The sequence below is a fragment of the Zootermopsis nevadensis genome, unplaced genomic scaffold, assembly GCF_977971745.1.
Source record: "Zootermopsis nevadensis isolate Lab colony 2312 unplaced genomic scaffold, Znev_1.0 Znev_ptg000202l, whole genome shotgun sequence".
NCBI classification, from domain to species: Eukaryota; Metazoa; Arthropoda; class Insecta; order Blattodea; family Termopsidae; genus Zootermopsis; species Zootermopsis nevadensis.
Window position 1 is genome coordinate 72,321 of NW_028259333.1, and position 19,748 is coordinate 92,068.

The 19,748-nt window shown below is 38.6% G+C and overlaps 1 protein-coding gene and 1 long non-coding RNA gene across 2 annotated transcripts; both read left to right on the top strand.

Annotated features, from left to right (window-relative positions):
• Positions 1 to 3,335: 3,335 nt before the first annotated feature.
• On the top strand, positions 3,336 to 4,855 carry LOC147870763 (uncharacterized). The gene is made up of 2 exons (XR_015533183.1): positions 3,336 to 3,475; positions 4,573 to 4,855. It is a non-coding gene; the product is annotated as an uncharacterized LOC147870763 (long non-coding RNA).
• A 28-nt stretch (positions 4,856 to 4,883) lies between these two features.
• On the top strand, positions 4,884 to 16,731 carry LOC147870764 (calcineurin-binding protein cabin-1-like). Its single transcript, XM_087341974.1, has 10 exons — positions 4,884 to 4,955; positions 7,733 to 7,912; positions 9,328 to 9,465; positions 11,239 to 11,428; positions 11,982 to 12,127; positions 12,604 to 12,717; positions 13,047 to 13,211; positions 14,688 to 14,786; positions 15,353 to 15,459; positions 16,235 to 16,731. The coding sequence occupies exons 1-10, from the start codon at positions 4,884 to 4,886 to the stop codon at positions 16,281 to 16,283; spliced, it is 1,260 nt and encodes a 419-aa protein (XP_087198100.1). The 3' UTR covers positions 16,284 to 16,731.
• The last annotated feature ends 3,017 nt before the right edge of the window (positions 16,732 to 19,748 follow it).

Sequence of the window (19,748 nt, forward strand, 5' to 3'; positions counted from 1 at the left end):
ATTTGGCACACATAGGTCATGTTTACGTCTTGTATTTAAATTATGTACATCTGTATTTCTTTTAAGATTATCCAATTTTTCCACCACAAATTATAGCAAGCAGAGTATGAATTCACTTGCAAGTGGAAGTATATTAAATTTACGAAATAATTTTCTACAGGATATCCTGCTTTTGACACCGGCCATTATTCTAATTATTTTCTTTTGCATGTAAAAAACTTTATTACTGTCTGTTGAATTCCCCCAAAAGATTAATCCATAAGACACCACAGAGTGGAAATAAGCAAAGTAAACTAGCTTTAAAGTATCTATTGTCATGGGTGGTATGACTGTTCTCATGGCAAGGCACGCAGAGCTTAATTTGGGAATAATAATATACTCAATGTGTTTCTTCCAATCTGAGGTATTGTGAACTCGTAAGCCAAGGAAACTTAAATATATAAGTGAACAAGCAGAAGGTATATTTCAGTATGAGATCTCTGAAACATTTTGTATATATTTTCAGGTGTTATTTTATTCTGGATACATCAGCACGCCCATTAAAGATCTTGTTATGAATGTATACAGTGATGGAAAGTGGGGGTCATACCGACACCTGCCACTAGACAGCTGTGCCACTGTTACTGTGCCACATGCCTATGTCAGCATAATGACCCGAGGAGATTTCTCCAGCTTCAGGTGGCTGGAGGGAAATCTGGACCCTGACAGGTGCTGATCAACTCTTGTACACAGTAATGTGATTACTTTAAAGTTCCATTATAGTGATGAGGGACCAGAATAAATGTACTTAAAATTTAATGCCAAGTGAGCTTGCTTGATTGTTCAACTTCATGAACAAGAAGTATATCAGAGAGTAAATGAAAGTTAGGTTGTCGAATTAACTAACTTCATAGCGTATAAGCTATCTTAAGAATTTGAAAACTGCTAATGTGGCCAAGAATTTACCCTGTATATAAGGAACCTTAAGGTTGGTTATTGTGTTCATAAGAACCACCCACTTTCACGTATTCTGATCCAGTTGGATAGCAAAAAAAAAAAAAAAAAAAAAGGGCATGTAGGTTTAAATTTGTTGATTCTGAAGATGAATTATAGTTGATTACAAATACTAGGAAATTTCCCATCAAGAATGGCGAAAAAATCTAAAGTCATACTTAAAAACACATTTTCTTTATTCTTTTACAAATCAATGTATGAAAATTTAAATTTAATGTTTTTTAACAAAAAAAAATCACTATGTATCTTTGCGTAACTAAGATTGTAGTATGATTTAATGTAGTACAGTCTTAAACATGATTTTATATCTAAGTTGTAACAACTGTGCCTCACTGTGTACATGCACATAGTAGGACGACCTTAACAACATATCCATGGCTATAATATTATCTCATAGAGCCCAAAATCTCTTAACAGGAAATGATCACCAACCAACCAATAGTAATTATTATGTAGTTAAATAATAGTCTACTGCTCATCAATTCTCTTGTCAGCTTTCAAAATCTACGCTGTCCTCTGTGTCTATATGCTGGTTTCTCCATTCACTATTAAAGAACGTCCTGTGCCCTTGTGAGAAATTGCACAATCAACATGAAATTCTGAGGGACACACACACACACACGTATATATGTCTCCATGTCACATAATGTAATAGTTTGTTTTATATATTACATCAAATTTTTTTGTATTTCAGGAAAACTTGGAATTTGTTACTAAAGAATTTTTGTGTTGAAGGGCTAGAGTTCTCTGGACATGACCAGAATGGGCAACGAGTTACAGGACACCTCTGGGCTCTCCATTTGAAATTTATGTCTCTGATTTCTGTTGTAATGTTATAGTCAGTTCTGTGCCTGCATATCTGTTGTGACTATTATTTCCAACTAAACGTCTGTATGTATTTTTTATTAGTTCCTGCATATACTACATATTTTGTCAATTCCATCTTTGTTACCTTATTCCTAACACGTGGCCTCGTGTCTTACAGCGTGAATATGTTCAGGTAGCTTAAATAATATATTCGAGATCTAGACAAAAGAAAACTATCCACATTATCTTTCTGTGGTTTCATTTATAACAAATTAAAAAAGTTGTTTGAATAATGATAGGTGGAACAGTTATTGTTTCATTTCTTTATTCGCAGAAATTTGTTTCTCCCGTGCCATATGTAACTGCTGTATTTTTGGTGGAAATTGCTTCTACTAGCTTCTGCATTACTATTTTGTTGTCAAAGCAACATGCTTACTTTTGAATGTCTTTCTTGTAACAGACGACAAAATAAAATACCAAGGGTTTATTTGCACCGAAATAAATCTAAACTAAATAATAGATCAAGTTATTGACATAAATTGAAGTTCTTTGGTTTCGAATACATAATATTGAATACTTTCATATATTAATATGTATAACTGGATATGGTGAAGTCAGATGGAATCCACTCAAAATTCAGTTTAATGTCTGAATCAACACACACTTTCCAATTGTTATTAACAGAATTATTATGTATTTTGTTATCTAAAAAGAATTTCCAGTCAGTGCAAATAATTGATAATTATTTAACAATGTATAAATTGTGAATTGTGTTTTTTTAATATCCATGGTTTATTATGTCTACTGTCATCTCACTAACTTATGGATCAATGGAACATATTAAAGCTGTATGATGTATGTATAACTATTTAACAAGTTTGAAAAAACAGATGTTTTTTTTTTGTAAAGTTTTCCAGCCCATGTAAGTTTAAAAGAGATTCATCATGCCCCCAGGTCTACTAGTGATCTTGAGATCAAGAAACTGTGAATCTTAACATTCACACCTTGTATTTATCTTTATGACATGGTACTTGGGCAAGGGCCAGTCCCCTAAAGAAAATGAGATTTCAGGTATAAATGGCAGTGAGTATGGAGGTGGCTATCTTCAGGGTTGTTACGCTATGTACTCTGGTAGATTTCCGCCAACGGTTCAGAAGTCATACTGTCTCCGTCAAAAGGGCGATTAACATTTATTGCCCTGATGACAGGCAGTATGACCTCTGAAATGTTGGTGGAAATCTATCAGACTACAGGGAGCAACAACCCAAAAGACAGCAATCTTCATCTTCTGAGTTCTTTTACTGTATAGGCTCATAAAAGTTGTGATCTTTCAGAGGTGGCTGGTGCCACCACCATCAGGAAACATGCACCTCCGAAACACCAGCAGACCTCTACCAAACTACACAGTGCAACAACCCAGAACAGAGCCACCTTTATACCTAAAGAGAATTTAACATAAAAAGAAAAACTTATTGCTTTGCTTTATTGTGAACAGGCTTACTATGCACTTGAGATGATCGGTCACATGAGAAAGGGTGAGTCTGTGCTGGTCCACTTAGAGAGCGGGGGTGTAGGCCAGGCAGCCATCAACATCTGTCTGCACGCAGGTTGTACAGTGTTCACTACTGTTGGCACGCAGGAGAAACGGGCATTCATGAAGAAACAGTTTCCACAGGTATTTCAACAGCCTATTTCCTATCTCATGCACACATAGGGGAGATTTTCCGCCATGATAAATTGAATTATTTTACAGATTCTGAGTGTTATGTGTGAATTTCATTAAAAATCGAAGTTTCGATGTGAAACATACTGTCACAGAACTCAAATACTGCTCCCCATCCCCGCTCAGCTTTCTGCATTGCCTGCTTGTGGCAACATCATGACCAAACAGTTGGGCATACACATAATCACCTTCTACGAAAGCCTGTCAGTGCCAAAACATTTCTAGTCACAATGCAACAAATGAGTTCCCTTTCAAATAATGAAGTATGTGCTCTGTTATGGAATTTCTCACATGACAGCGTTACTGTCTCAGCCATCTGCTGGAGGACTGAACGTGTGTGCTATTTTCCTATTTATATTCTTTATTTTATTCTTTCTGATTGTGGGGCAGCTGTCAGCTTGTCCTGTTAGATTATGTTCCCATACCTCCACCAGGAACATTCATAATTTTTGTCTGGTTTCTTGGTTGTAAATTTTTGTTTTTGGCCTGGATGGACTCTGGGGGTTCTCAGTGATGCATGACGTGGCAGCAGCTGTCATAAGTTCCAAATATCTAATCTGAATTTTTGGTGTTTAGTATGGGGGGAAATTTGGGCCTCAACATGAGAAGATTGTGGGACATTTTGGTTTTCTCTGTGTTGGGCAAAATACTGTTTTTCTTTGTACATATGAGAGATGATCAAGAATGTCTAGGACCAAGGAACTGAGTACTGGTTCTGTGGCTAGAATCATAAATTCTGTTTTTACCATAATTAATATTCTCATTCATGCATTGAGATAGTACAGGATCCATGCCTTTGACCCAGGCACAGTACACTGTTTGAAATATTCTGGAATGTTTTTAACTTACCACATATGTTATAGGGATTTGCATTGGTATGATGTTGAGACTGTTCAGCAAGGAGAATCTGTTACATCACTGTTAAAGAAAGTGCAGAACTTTTTCTCTAGACCTGCAAGTTATAAATGGATGTATGTTCCTTATAGAATACATAATATTCGTTACTGTCCAGAATGTAAATTCAGAAATGGAAATTTTTCTTCCTCCAGGTTTCCCTATTTATAACACTGGTTAGACTACAGTGACAGAAAATGAAAAGTAAAATAATATGCTTTTAAGACATGCAACCATAACAGGTATTGAAAGGACTTGGCCTTGAAGGTAAGATTCCTAGAGTGTTTTCACAATGGATGTGTAAAGTCATCTTATGCTCCGTTTTGAGAATGTTTTGTAATTTGAAGGTAGTTCTCTTGCTTTTAATGCATACAAATTGTCAAACATGTGTGCATATAATCTTCTTTCCCAGTTGACGGACCGCAATATTGGCAGCTCTCGAGAAACCTCTTTTGAGCATCTCATCATGTCAGAGACAAATGGTAGAGGTGTGGACCTTGTTTTCAACTCCCTCACTGAGGAAATGCTGCTGGCCTCTGTACGCTGTCTTGCCCATCGAGGACGGTTCCTTGAGATTGGAACATTTAATCTTTAGAAGAACAACACTATTGGTATTGTAAAAATTTTACTGATTTCACATGGATTCATTATAGCTTATGCATTTGTTAAGTACTCTAAAACAATTGATAATGATTTACTCTTTACTGTACTTGAAGCTACTGATATAAAAATGCTTAAAATAGTTGTTCTCTATTCGTTACACAGTGCCGTGCCCTTCACACACTGGTGTACTTTGTTTGGAGCAGTATGCACCTATTGTTATCTTTGCTTTGGTGATTGTTCAACTTCATGAACAAGAAGTATATCAGAGAGTAAATGAAAGTTAGGTTGTCGAATTAACTAACTTCATAGCGTATAAGCTATCTTAAGAATTTGAAAACTGCTAATGTGGCCAAGAATTTACCCTGTATATAAGGAACCTTAAGGTTGGTTATTGTGTTCATAAGAACCACCCACTTTCACGTATTCTGATCCAGTTGGATAGCAAAAAAAAAAAAAAAAAAAAAAGGGCATGTAGGTTTAAATTTGTTAATTCTGAAGATGAATTATAGTTGATTACAAATACTAGGAAATTTCCCATCAAGAATGGCGAAAAAATCTAAAGTCATACTTAAAAACACATTTTCTTTATTCTTTTACAAATCAATGTATGAAAATTTAAATTTAATGTTTTTTAACAAAAAAAAATCACTATGTATCTTTGCGTAACTAAGATTGTAGTATGATTTAATGTAGTACAGTCTTAAACATGATTTTATATCTAAGTTGTAACAACTGTGCCTCACTGTGTACATGCACATAGTAGGACGACCTTAACAACATATCCATGGCTATAATATTATCTCATAGAGCCCAAAATCTCTTAACAGGAAATGATCACCAACCAACCAATAGTAATTATTATGTAGTTAAATAATAGTCTACTGCTCATCAATTCTCTTGTCAGCTTTCAAAATCTACGCTGTCCTCTGTGTCTATATGCTGGTTTCTCCATTCACTATTAAAGAACGTCCTGTGCCCTTGTGAGAAATTGCACAATCAACATGAAATTCTGAGGGACACACACACACACACGTATATATGTCTCCATGTCACATAATGTAATAGTTTGTTTTATATATTACATCAAATTTTTTTGTATTTCAGGAAAACTTGGAATTTGTTACTAAAGAATTTTTGTGTTGAAGGGCTAGAGTTCTCTGGACATGACCAGAATGGGCAACGAGTTACAGGACACCTCTGGGCTCTCCATTTGAAATTTATGTCTCTGATTTCTGTTGTAATGTTATAGTCAGTTCTGTGCCTGCATATCTGTTGTGACTATTATTTCCAACTAAACGTCTGTATGTATTTTTTATTAGTTCCTGCATATACTACATATTTTGTCAATTCCATCTTTGTTACCTTATTCCTAACACGTGGCCTCGTGTCTTACAGCGTGAATATGTTCAGGTAGCTTAAATAATATATTCGAGATCTAGACAAAAGAAAACTATCCACATTATCTTTCTGTGGTTTCATTTATAACAAATTAAAAAAGTTGTTTGAATAATGATAGGTGGAACAGTTATTGTTTCATTTCTTTATTCGCAGAAATTTGTTTCTCCCGTGCCATATGTAACTGCTGTATTTTTGGTGGAAATTGCTTCTACTAGCTTCTGCATTACTATTTTGTTGTCAAAGCAACATGCTTACTTTTGAATGTCTTTCTTGTAACAGACGACAAAATAAAATACCAAGGGTTTATTTGCACCGAAATAAATCTAAACTAAATAATAGATCAAGTTATTGACATAAATTGAAGTTCTTTGGTTTCGAATACATAATATTGAATACTTTCATATATTAATATGTATAACTGGATATGGTGAAGTCAGATGGAATCCACTCAAAATTCAGTTTAATGTCTGAATCAACACACACTTTCCAATTGTTATTAACAGAATTATTATGTATTTTGTTATCTAAAAAGAATTTCCAGTCAGTGCAAATAATTGATAATTATTTAACAATGTATAAATTGTGAATTGTGTTTTTTTAATATCCATGGTTTATTATGTCTACTGTCATCTCACTAACTTATGGATCAATGGAACATATTAAAGCTGTATGATGTATGTATAACTATTTAACAAGTTTGAAAAAACAGATGTTTTTTTTTTGTAAAGTTTTCCAGCCCATGTAAGTTTAAAAGAGATTCATCATGCCCCCAGGTCTACTAGTGATCTTGAGATCAAGAAACTGTGAATCTTAACATTCACACCTTGTATTTATCTTTATGACATGGTACTTGGGCAAGGGCCAGTCCCCTAAAGAAAATGAGATTTCAGGTATAAATGGCAGTGAGTATGGAGGTGGCTATCTTCAGGGTTGTTACGCTATGTACTCTGGTAGATTTCCGCCAACGGTTCAGAAGTCATACTGTCTCCGTCAAAAGGGCGATTAACATTTATTGCCCTGATGACAGGCAGTATGACCTCTGAAATGTTGGTGGAAATCTATCAGACTACAGGGAGCAACAACCCAAAAGACAGCAATCTTCATCTTCTGAGTTCTTTTACTGTATAGGCTCATAAAAGTTGTGATCTTTCAGAGGTGGCTGGTGCCACCACCATCAGGAAACATGCACCTCCGAAACACCAGCAGACCTCTACCAAACTACACAGTGCAACAACCCAGAACAGAGCCACCTTTATACCTAAAGAGAATTTAACATAAAAAGAAAAACTTATTGCTTTGCTTTATTGTGAACAGGCTTACTATGCACTTGAGATGATCGGTCACATGAGAAAGGGTGAGTCTGTGCTGGTCCACTTAGAGAGCGGGGGTGTAGGCCAGGCAGCCATCAACATCTGTCTGCACGCAGGTTGTACAGTGTTCACTACTGTTGGCACGCAGGAGAAACGGGCATTCATGAAGAAACAGTTTCCACAGGTATTTCAACAGCCTATTTCCTATCTCATGCACACATAGGGGAGATTTTCCGCCATGATAAATTGAATTATTTTACAGATTCTGAGTGTTATGTGTGAATTTCATTAAAAATCGAAGTTTCGATGTGAAACATACTGTCACAGAACTCAAATACTGCTCCCCATCCCCGCTCAGCTTTCTGCATTGCCTGCTTGTGGCAACATCATGACCAAACAGTTGGGCATACACATAATCACCTTCTACGAAAGCCTGTCAGTGCCAAAACATTTCTAGTCACAATGCAACAAATGAGTTCCCTTTCAAATAATGAAGTATGTGCTCTGTTATGGAATTTCTCACATGACAGCGTTACTGTCTCAGCCATCTGCTGGAGGACTGAACGTGTGTGCTATTTTCCTATTTATATTCTTTATTTTATTCTTTCTGATTGTGGGGCAGCTGTCAGCTTGTCCTGTTAGATTATGTTCCCATACCTCCACCAGGAACATTCATAATTTTTGTCTGGTTTCTTGGTTGTAAATTTTTGTTTTTGGCCTGGATGGACTCTGGGGGTTCTCAGTGATGCATGACGTGGCAGCAGCTGTCATAAGTTCCAAATATCTAATCTGAATTTTTGGTGTTTAGTATGGGGGGAAATTTGGGCCTCAACATGAGAAGATTGTGGGACATTTTGGTTTTCTCTGTGTTGGGCAAAATACTGTTTTTCTTTGTACATATGAGAGATGATCAAGAATGTCTAGGACCAAGGAACTGAGTACTGGTTCTGTGGCTAGAATCATAAATTCTGTTTTTACCATAATTAATATTCTCATTCATGCATTGAGATAGTACAGGATCCATGCCTTTGACCCAGGCACAGTACACTGTTTGAAATATTCTGGAATGTTTTTAACTTACCACATATGTTATAGGGATTTGCATTGGTATGATGTTGAGACTGTTCAGCAAGGAGAATCTGTTACATCACTGTTAAAGAAAGTGCAGAACTTTTTCTCTAGACCTGCAAGTTATAAATGGATGTATGTTCCTTATAGAATACATAATATTCGTTACTGTCCAGAATGTAAATTCAGAAATGGAAATTTTTCTTCCTCCAGGTTTCCCTATTTATAACACTGGTTAGACTACAGTGACAGAAAATGAAAAGTAAAATAATATGCTTTTAAGACATGCAACCATAACAGGTATTGAAAGGACTTGGCCTTGAAGGTAAGATTCCTAGAGTGTTTTCACAATGGATGTGTAAAGTCATCTTATGCTCCGTTTTGAGAATGTTTTGTAATTTGAAGGTAGTTCTCTTGCTTTTAATGCATACAAATTGTCAAACATGTGTGCATATAATCTTCTTTCCCAGTTGACGGACCGCAATATTGGCAGCTCTCGAGAAACCTCTTTTGAGCATCTCATCATGTCAGAGACAAATGGTAGAGGTGTGGACCTTGTTTTCAACTCCCTCACTGAGGAAATGCTGCTGGCCTCTGTACGCTGTCTTGCCCATCGAGGACGGTTCCTTGAGATTGGAACATTTAATCTTTAGAAGAACAACACTATTGGTATTGTAAAAATTTTACTGATTTCACATGGATTCATTATAGCTTATGCATTTGTTAAGTACTCTAAAACAATTGATAATGATTTACTCTTTACTGTACTTGAAGCTACTGATATAAAAATGCTTAAAATAGTTGTTCTCTATTCGTTACACAGTGCCGTGCCCTTCACACACTGGTGTACTTTGTTTGGAGCAGTATGCACCTATTGTTATCTTTGCTTTGGTGATTGTTCAACTTCATGAACAAGAAGTATATCAGAGAGTAAATGAAAGTTAGGTTGTCGAATTAACTAACTTCATAGCGTATAAGCTATCTTAAGAATTTGAAAACTGCTAATGTGGCCAAGAATTTACCCTGTATATAAGGAACCTTAAGGTTGGTTATTGTGTTCATAAGAACCACCCACTTTCACGTATTCTGATCCAGTTGGATAGCAAAAAAAAAGGGCGTGTAGGTTTAAATTTGTTAATTCTGAAGATGAATTATAGTTGATTACAAATACTAGGAAATTTCCCATCAAGAATGGCAAAAAAATTTAAAGTCATACTTAAAAACACATTCTCTTTATTCTTTTACAAATCACTGTATGAAAATTTAAATTTAATGTTTTTTTAACAAAAAAATCACTATGTATCTTTGCTTAACTAAGATTGTAGTATGATTTAATGTAGTACAGTCTTAAACATGATTTTATATCTAAGTTGTAACAACTGTGCTACACTGTGTACATGCACATAGTAGGACGCCCTTAACAACATATCCATGGCTATAATATTATCTCATAGAGCCCAAAATCTCTTAACAGGAAATGATCACCAACCAACCAATAGTGTGCATCCCTTCCAGATGCGGGGTGATGACTGCATTACGACCATCGCATCATTGCGATGGACCAATTGACTTTGAGCTCAGCTTAAGGCGCGTTCCCGCCGTTGTGGGGGAACGAATCAGGTCGCAGCTTTTAAGCCAAATTCAATGACAAATTACGTAATGCAGGGGTATTTAAGCGCGATCGTGGTTGCGGGGCGCTCTCTAAAGTTTTGGTCCTTCGGTTGAGCGGGGGTGTTTTTCTTAACAAACGTACGACAGAACAAAGGAACAGCCGAGCCATCCAGCTGCCTCCGTGAATAGTGCTTAAAAGATATATATGTTCCTGCGCGTATTAAGGAAAAATAAAGTGTCGTCGATCAGTGCAACACAGAAAGACTTTGTTGTCCATTTGTGTAGAAACCTGCTCCACCTTCTAATTCCCGTATATTCCCAGGGAGTCGGAAACTCGTGCTCACCGACAACCTCTCACCATCATCAACAATCCCTTTCTGTATCTTTACATATCCCACGTCAAGAAGCTGTAATCATATGAGCAAACCAGGCTACGACTACGAGTATACTAAACAAGCAGTGTGACGTGTGGTGGACGGAAAGGGACGGTTACAAGTCACCAGGGAAAGGTACCTACTAACCTAACGTAATTAGGATACGACAGATATTAGAAAGTTTGAAATGTATGAACTGTGTTTGAATCATGAAAAAGTTTGTACTCTCAAAGACTAGACCAGCAAACGAAAGACAGAAGTAAGGGGGGGGGGAAACAACAACAACAACAGCATTCGCAGTAAATGTGAAACATGACTGTCGGAAGTAACGTTCTTATAAAGAATCCATTATTATCACAGACGTTTAGGGAATCAAAAATACAAGCTGTATCATACTTAACTTCATCATAAATGTTTTTTTCAAACCTGAGGTCCTAAGGCATTCTTCTCCCAACAGGCGCGCTACCTTCAGGACCACAGAGTCCCTCAAGTCCCCTTGACTTGGGTGCGGGGCATGCAGTTATATCAGTTCTACCTGCCTGATGAACTGCCAGAATTTGATTCCTACCGTGTCACTAGCATCACCGCTGATGTTGAATGTCTGCTGAAAAGGATTGCCTCTCTGATACCTCCTCATTATAATCCAGGTGATATATTTACTATTACTCTGATTTTTAAAAAGAAAAGCAATTTTGTAGGACAATATCTGCTGTCTGTGATAGCCACTTTAATGACGTGGTTGACTTCGTGAAATGCAGAAGGAATATCTTCATGTTGGGTCGTACTGTAAGGCCATATACGAAGGATTGTAAGGCAAACTGTAAACGGAACTCCAGTTTGCCTCCGGCCGTCTTCACCATCTGAGAACGATCAGCGTGCGCAGCCCCCTGCTGTGTGTTTAAATATTTCACAAATGGTCCCGACCCCGCGGCGACACTCAAAGTGTCTCTGATCGGGATGCCGTCTGTTCGCCATACAATATCGCAGCATCTGCAGAATTCTGTGCCCACATCTGCCAAGAGCTGGCTAGCCCACCGTGCATGGTATTCCATTCTGACACTTCGGTACCGGTAACAGCTGTTAGTCGTAACAGCGACCACACGCAAGGGGCTCCACAATGTTGACGTACCTGCTTCTGCCCCATCTATATCGGCTACTGCGAGCACGTACAGAACTGATATGAATTTGTGTTGCTTTCAGCACATCTGGTGGAAAAAGTGATGGCATATATCGATGGGACGAGCCCGTCTTTTCCCGTGTTGGGAGATGCTCGTAGTCAGTTGCCTCGCTCCATGTCAGCGATCTTCTACCTCTTGGCTGACTATTATTTCAAAGTTAATGAATGGGTAAGTAGTTGATAAGATATGTGAATTGTGCTTCCTTTAATCTTAATTTCTTTGGATTCTCTTTTTGAATATTCTACCTTCCTTAATGCCCTCGCTTCACTTCTGTACTGTAACACCAAGACAGACATTTCATTACAAAACTTTGTTAGCATTTCTTCCTTGATTTTGTCTTCAGTGTCCTTGTAAGTATGAAGCTTGTAATTTAGTCCTGTCAGTAACTGCTTCAGGTCGTGTGGGGTAATTCCTGTAAAACCCATATCTTACTTTTCTGTACTGAAATTTTAAAATTGTGCCATGCACATGAAATGTTCGACTCGAACACGAACCTTTGAAGTTCCTCTCCAGAATTATTAATGGACATACATAAGTGTTTGTGGAAGAGTCCTTAGTGTTATCTGAATGATTTTGACACCGATTATTGCCGTGCAGTGTGGAAACAGTGAACACAAGGTTAAAGTGCGGAGTGTCTGTTGCAGGGGAAGGCAATTAGGCACTACCTGCTGGATGTTTGTGTCAATCCTGTACGCATCGACTCCTGGGCAGGAATGGCGCTTGCTCGTGGGAGTCAACTGGAAACTAAACTTAATTCTGTAAGTAAAATATTTACAGTGCGTTCCACTTAATGTAATCACTTTTGCAGGATGTGCATGAAGTGAATGCATGTGTGTGGCTGGTCATATCTGTCTGCGTGATTGAACTTGAGACCCACTGGATGGATTTTGATGAAATTTGGTATGGACTTATGCCATTGGAGTGTACTCTGACTTGCCAACTGCATGGGGCAGAGTCCTGAGACCAGTGGAGTGCCACATGGGAAAAGCGGATCCGCCACTGGGAGCAGACTCCTATGTGTATAATTTTGCTAGTAGCAATCAGTATTTTGTAAATAGGTAAGGTTCAACACAATTTTATGTCGCAGTGTGAACCATTGAAGAGCGAGATGGACTTTTTGCGTCAAGCGTCTGCTGCTCAGCGTTGCTTTCAGCGTGCTCTGGATATTGAGGCGAATCATTCATTGATGTGGATCGAGTACGGCTCCTTTGTCTATATGGTGCATTCCTTCTGTTCCCGCCTGCTTAAACAGGTAAGATAAAAGAGCGTTTCTTGTAGCTGTAAACTCGCTTTTGAGCTTCACTGAGAGCAAGAGTCGTATAACAAGTAACTGAAAATGCTGTCCACTGTTTGATGCTGATGACGGAGGATGTACACAATAGAATATTCTCAGGTGATTGGTCTATCAGTTTGAAGCAGAGGTACGATTTATAATCTCCACCATCAGGGAATGGTGTTTATTGACACACACACACACACACACACACATTTACAGATTCACTGGGGCCTACATTTGTGACAACCATTGACCTTTGAAGGTTAGGTTACTTATGCAGAGTAAAGTATAAACTCATGTCGTCACCATTAAGCTCACTGATTCAAAACTTGCAAAAACAAGTTAGAGTGACGCACTTATATGATATTTTTCTGACCTTCTGACATGCATAGTTTTTTCTTCAGAAGCAAGATGGCCTTTCTGAATGTTATTCAACATTCTTGTGAACCTAACCTAACCCTGCTGTGGTTTCTTGGAGTATGTTGGTGAGCTCTTCAAAGTCAGTCCTTGCACCTCCCAGATCATCTTTCAGTTGTCCCAGTATGTTAATACTCTTCTTGTTCAGCCACTGCATTGTCTTGATGTTATTTGTGGTGAGAAACTTGCTGATATCTCCAGAGGAGGAATGCGTATGAGATATTGTGACCATGCCAGTCTTTTGCTTCTCTCTCTCTCTCTGGTTTATCTGTGATGTGCTATAGCCATCTTGTTGGAATGATTTCCATCGATGTTTTATTTACCATTCAGACTTGGCCCAGACGCATTTGCTGTAGCAGAACACAGTACAGAAAGGCAATTCAGAGTGAAGTAGGAGAAGAGTCAATGAGAAACATTTTAGGAACCATGTGAGTAGGAAAGTAGGTGGAAGAGTTTTAGTGACCCAGTGGTTGAAAGTGCGTTAGTTCTGCTGAGTCAGTCACTGCTGGTGAGGCTTAGCAGTTGCTTGATGAAGGTGTCTGAGTGGTAGGTCTGGTTAGAAAGGTGATAAGAGTCTTTACTCGGTCTGTACACATCTTTACAGTTGAAGTTTTGAAGGTGCTCTCTTATTTCAGTGGTTTCCCTGATGGTGCAGGTGTGACTGATCCTGTTGTACATGCCCAGTTCTTGATTTTGGAGTTGTCTGTCCTCTGTGGAACCGAAGCAGACGACTCCAGACTCAAAGATTGGCGTGCACAAGATCCTCTGCTAATGCAGTAAGGTTTACTTGACCAATTGGGTCTTCATATCTCCACCAGGAGTTGGGAACACATTAGAGACTCCAGACTGGAGATTGGCTGTAACAAAACTCTCCACAGAGATGAAACACTGCGTCATCTTTGACAGACAGAACAGAAGACATAGCCATTATCTGCACCTACAATTTCACATCATCAGGGAAGCCATTTAATTAACAAAACATTCTCATTATTGCATTGTAATTTTTGTAAACCATTGAACACTGTGTGTCTGCAGGAAACAGACAGCCTCAGCCTGGAGATGTTTGAGATATTGGAGAATCGAAAGGAGAAGATGTTGGACACGGCAGAGAAGTGTTTCACCACTGCCAGCAAGGTCAGCGGTCAAGTGAATCTTTGTTTGTTGTTTCGCTGTTCTGAGTGTTTTTATTTTTAAAATTGCAGATGTAGGCCATTTATCTCATATGACTAACTCCATGGAGCAGAGTTTATCGTAAGAAGCTCATAGTCTCTCGGGTAATGAAGAAATTCCCCATCTTGCGTGCGATCGGAAGGTTCATTATCGTGATGACCAAGTATGTACGACTGGCCCCTGACCAGTCCATTCCTAAGGAACTATTAAAAATCTATTTTAATATTATCCCTTATCCAAGCCTTTGTCTTCCATGTGGTCTGTTCCTTTCAAGTTTTCTGACTAAAATTTTGTATCTATTTCTTATCTCTCCACGTGTTTACCCATTTGATAATTCCCTTTGATTTGTCATCAAAATACAGAAAGGCAGCTCAAAGACTAGGTATGCTTCGCCCTGTCTTTAATAGGAGAAATCGCATGTCCATCGGAAATGGCGTGCTGTTTTGTTAGACGGTCATATGTCCTATGATAGATTATACTTCAGCTATAATTTTTGTGGCTAAAATATCAGGACTGGTGTATGTTGACAGATATGGTATGCTGCAGGAGAGGATTGTGGAATACAAGATGAGCGCTGGGTAAAGTGGCAGAGAAGAGAGACCACAATCCAAGAGTTTTCCTTAGCCATTTTGCAAAGGTAAGAGCAGTAGGCTTCCTTGGTGTTTTTATAAATGGATTATAATTATTCTTGGTGTTGTGAAATAAGAGCCCGGTTAGAGTCAGAGGTAAAATGATCAAGAGAATGGGGTTTGTGAGTGGGATCCTGGGAGGGCTGGCAGAGATGGCTTTGAAACTCCTCCACAGACGACGCGAAGTGGGAAATGCCCTCAGGCAATTTGTCTAGGGAGGCAGGATTGGACTGGTCTGAAACTTTCCTGTCGGCAAGGTCACGAGTCCCGTAGGTCAGCTGGCATAGGCGCATCATAATCCTGGTGTACTGATTAGGAAAAATGTTGTCAGCCCAAATGTAAGTTTCTATTTCCTGGATCTGATTAAATTTATTGCACAAGGTTAACAACTCACCAGAGGTTTGATGGAGTCCGAGGCGGACGCGTGAATCTCGCTGCCTGCTAATCACCTAAATATTCTTGGAGGCCGGTGACCTTCCGTATGTTGATCTCATATTCCAGCTCATCCTTCCTGAGGTAGTCCAAATTCGGAAGTGCACGATCCATTGTAAAGATGATAAACAGCTGACAGATTAACAACAATTCACAATAATCAGTACAAAAGAAAAAAATGTGAGTGCAATAACAGAAGACCTTGAGTTAGATAGAATCACAAAACCACGCTCTGTGCTACCACTTGATATGCACAAAGGCCCAGAACCCTTGATAAGAAAATGGTTTATTAACAAACTATGAACTGAACAAGAGTATGCCTGTTGAATATAGACGCGACGTTTATTGCAGGCTTGCGAACACCTTCATCAGACGCAGGCTAGTTATGCCCGTAGGATAAGCTACAGTAATCCACAGAACTTGGCAGTTGAAGCCTTAGAAGTCTACTATAGGATCCACGCTTGCATACTTAAATATTTGGAGCAGAATGAAGGCAGAAAGCTCGATGACAATTTGAAGACGCTGTTTGAAAAAATGCTCAAGGATGCTGCCGCAGGACCATTCATGGCTTCTAATTTGAGAGAAATAGAAGGGTAAGCGTGTTTCTGTGTCATAAGCTACCGTATTGCTTATTAAAGTAACTTGCAGCAGGTGTGTTGTATGACAGCCTTGTGAATTAGTTTTGTTAGAGTACCCGAAACTGTTGTCAAGTCTTTTAAATTATAGATTCCAACAGAAAGTGAGTGAGCGAAAGAGTGATTCATTTGTGGAAATTTGCTTGTGTTTATTGATTGTAGCTGCTAATTTTAACATGTCTTTATCTGAAATAAACATGATTTTCAAATTTTTTTATTTTTGTTGTAATACTATGTGGGGGCTTTTTAAATGTTTGTGGAACTAGGAAGTTGTTTGTAATAAACTGAGAATTTTCTTTAGTTCCATATTTGTAAGTATTCTCTTAAAATGTCTCTGTTGTTTCAACAGGTTTATAATTTTCTTTCGTATTCCGTATTTACTTGCTTTAGGAAAGCCGAGAGTGACGAAGAAACGACCGCCCGTGTCTTTGGATATTTTCGAAGAGGTCCCATTTACAAAGAAAGCACGTCTGGATTTGCCTCTGGTTAGATTATTATTAAATATAAAGCACTATATATAGTAACAACTGTGAGCACATATTTAAGAATGCCTCATTGCAACTTCTTTAACAATTTGTAACCCAGTGTCAGCTGGCAATTGACGTGACGGCGTTACGCCACTGCAGCGCAAAAGGTTGTAATATTTTACTTCTTAATACAACGTTTGCAAGTTACTGACAACAACAGTTACGTGTGTTCTTATTGGTGGTCAAGTGTAGGAATTGAGGCAGTGGGACACAGGAATAAACAGAATATGGGAATAGCTGAGGAGAAGAAGATTAATTGATCCTTGGGATTTTACTCGGGGGAAAGCTGTCTGCCACCTGACCAGCCTACTGCTTGCCAGGAAATCAGTGGATTATGTTCAGTACACTTGGCAGGCTCACTTCATATCTCAACAGAAAATTAGCTGAGATCATGAAGGGCACTCCTGTCTTCTACAGATGTATCTGTCTCAATTTGACGTGCATTGTGTAAGTACACTAGCAATATGATGTATTAGATGTGCTTGTCATGTGATAGAGTTAAGTCTGTCCAAGAATATGTGGCACTGTTTATCATTACAATGCCCTTTGTAACTTGGTTGTTGTATTTCTTGTGGTATAGCTCTTTTGCAAGATGTTTGTTAAAATATTAGAGTGTTCGAGCTGTCTGTTAGTAAAGATTCCTTTGCATATGAATCTTTATCAGAAAAGCTATCAGACTGGTAAACATTTATTGACATATATTGAGGTTGACACTGCATCAGCACAAATTTTTTTTAAGTTGAATGGTTTATTGAGGACCACTACATGCTTAAACCTTAATTTTTAATCTTCACTATTGTCTCTTTAAGTGCTTGAATGTAAGAGACAAGACTGCTAAGTCGTGTACATGTTTGAAGCAGATAACTTTCGCATGGACCCATTGCAAATGCTTTACGATTATTCATATGAGTTATTTACCAGGAAGCATGGGATGTCTGAGCTAGAGTAGAAACACAGTTTTTTCACCAGGTTTAGAAGCACATGCTGAAATGGAAGGGAGAGGAATTTAAGTGGTGTAGCTCTTTTGCAGGATGTTTGTGTTCGAGCCATCTGTGAGTGAAGATTCCTTTCCGTATGAATCTTGGAGGTAGAAGGTACCTTATTGATCTTGATATTGGGTAGTCAATCAGCATATGATTATCATGTTGAAGGGGTCCCGGGATCTTAATAAACATTGTGACCACAATCCGAAATTGTTGTGTAGACACGCTGTCAATTCAGTAATCAGCGTGCACTAAAACGCATATCGTAAAACTGTTTATTGACGTAATGTCAGATATAAAGGTATTGTTTTGTGGAATGGCCTCTGTGGTAAGTTGCATTCTTTATTCTGTTCTGTTTCTGCTTGTTAAAGTTGTTTCATAGAGATTGCTGCTGGTGTGTCATGGAGAGATGTTTCCTCAAGGTAAGGCATTTTGGTGCGCTCTCCTTTACTTAGTGGGGAATCCCCACGTCCACAGTACAGAGTGTCTAAGTATTTGTGACCAGGTTGGTGGCCTCAGCACTCTGCCAGTTTCTCATAGTAACTAGCTCCTTAGCACCTACAGTCATCATTCCATCACTTCTGCATGATGTTCTGGCAGATGCATTTCTCTCCTAATCTTCTGTGAGCGTGGAAATGAGCCTTTGTAAAAACAAATTTCTTGACTAGCTGAATATCAAAGTATTCAGAGAAGGTTTTGCGTCATGGACGTGTTTAATTCGCCATTTTGCAAGCAGGACGTGATCAAGATATTTCCTCATCAGCACAAATCTAAGGTTGCCAAGGAGACAAATATTACCAATTTAATGACTCAAGCCTCAACTTCGGCGCTTGTTTCCACACATTTGCTCGACATTTTTTAGAGCGGGTTACCTTGGCATCTCACTAATTGTTGAATACCTATGTACGCGCATCTAATTATAGGGCTGATACTAACCAAATGTAACACAGACGTAATTAGCTATAAGAAGATGAAAGGGGTTTGGTAAGCATTTTGTAGTTATTGCAAACCTTTTTATACATTTTCAAGATTTCCATCACCAACTGTTTTGATATGGGCGACAGGAAGTCTTTATCTTGTCCACTGAAGACAAGTTTATTGTTTCGTCTTCAATTACATGCACAGCTGCAAATGGCCCGCTGAGGTCAGCACGCCCGGACTTTGAAGGGTCAGAGAAGGTTGTCAACACTGCATCTTTCAAATTACACGACATATTATTTGCAAATGATATCTTATGAAGCCAACTAATTGACTATATGGCTTACCGAACCCGAAGGTTCATCACCGAATTAACCAAAGCCCTGTCCTGGGCCAACAAAATCCAGGCTCCTTCAACTTCTGTCTCCCATAGATCCCGCCTGACATTATCCTCCCATCTACGTCTAGGTCTACCCAGCGGTCTCTTCCCTTCGGGTATCCCAACCAGTACCCGGTGCACACCTCTTGTCTCATCCATGTGCGCTACATGCCCCGCCCATCTCATTCTTCTCGACTTAATCACCCTGACAATATTGGGGGAGGAATATAAATTTTGAAGTTCATTATGCAGTTTTCTCCAGACCCCATCGTCTGCTCTCCTAGGCCCAAATATCCTCCCTTAGAGTGAGAGACCACGTTTTGAACCGATGCAAGACAACTGGCAGAATTATTGTTTCGTATATTATAATCTTCAGGTTCTTAGAAATCAGTCGTGAAGACAAAATATTTTGAACTGAGCAGT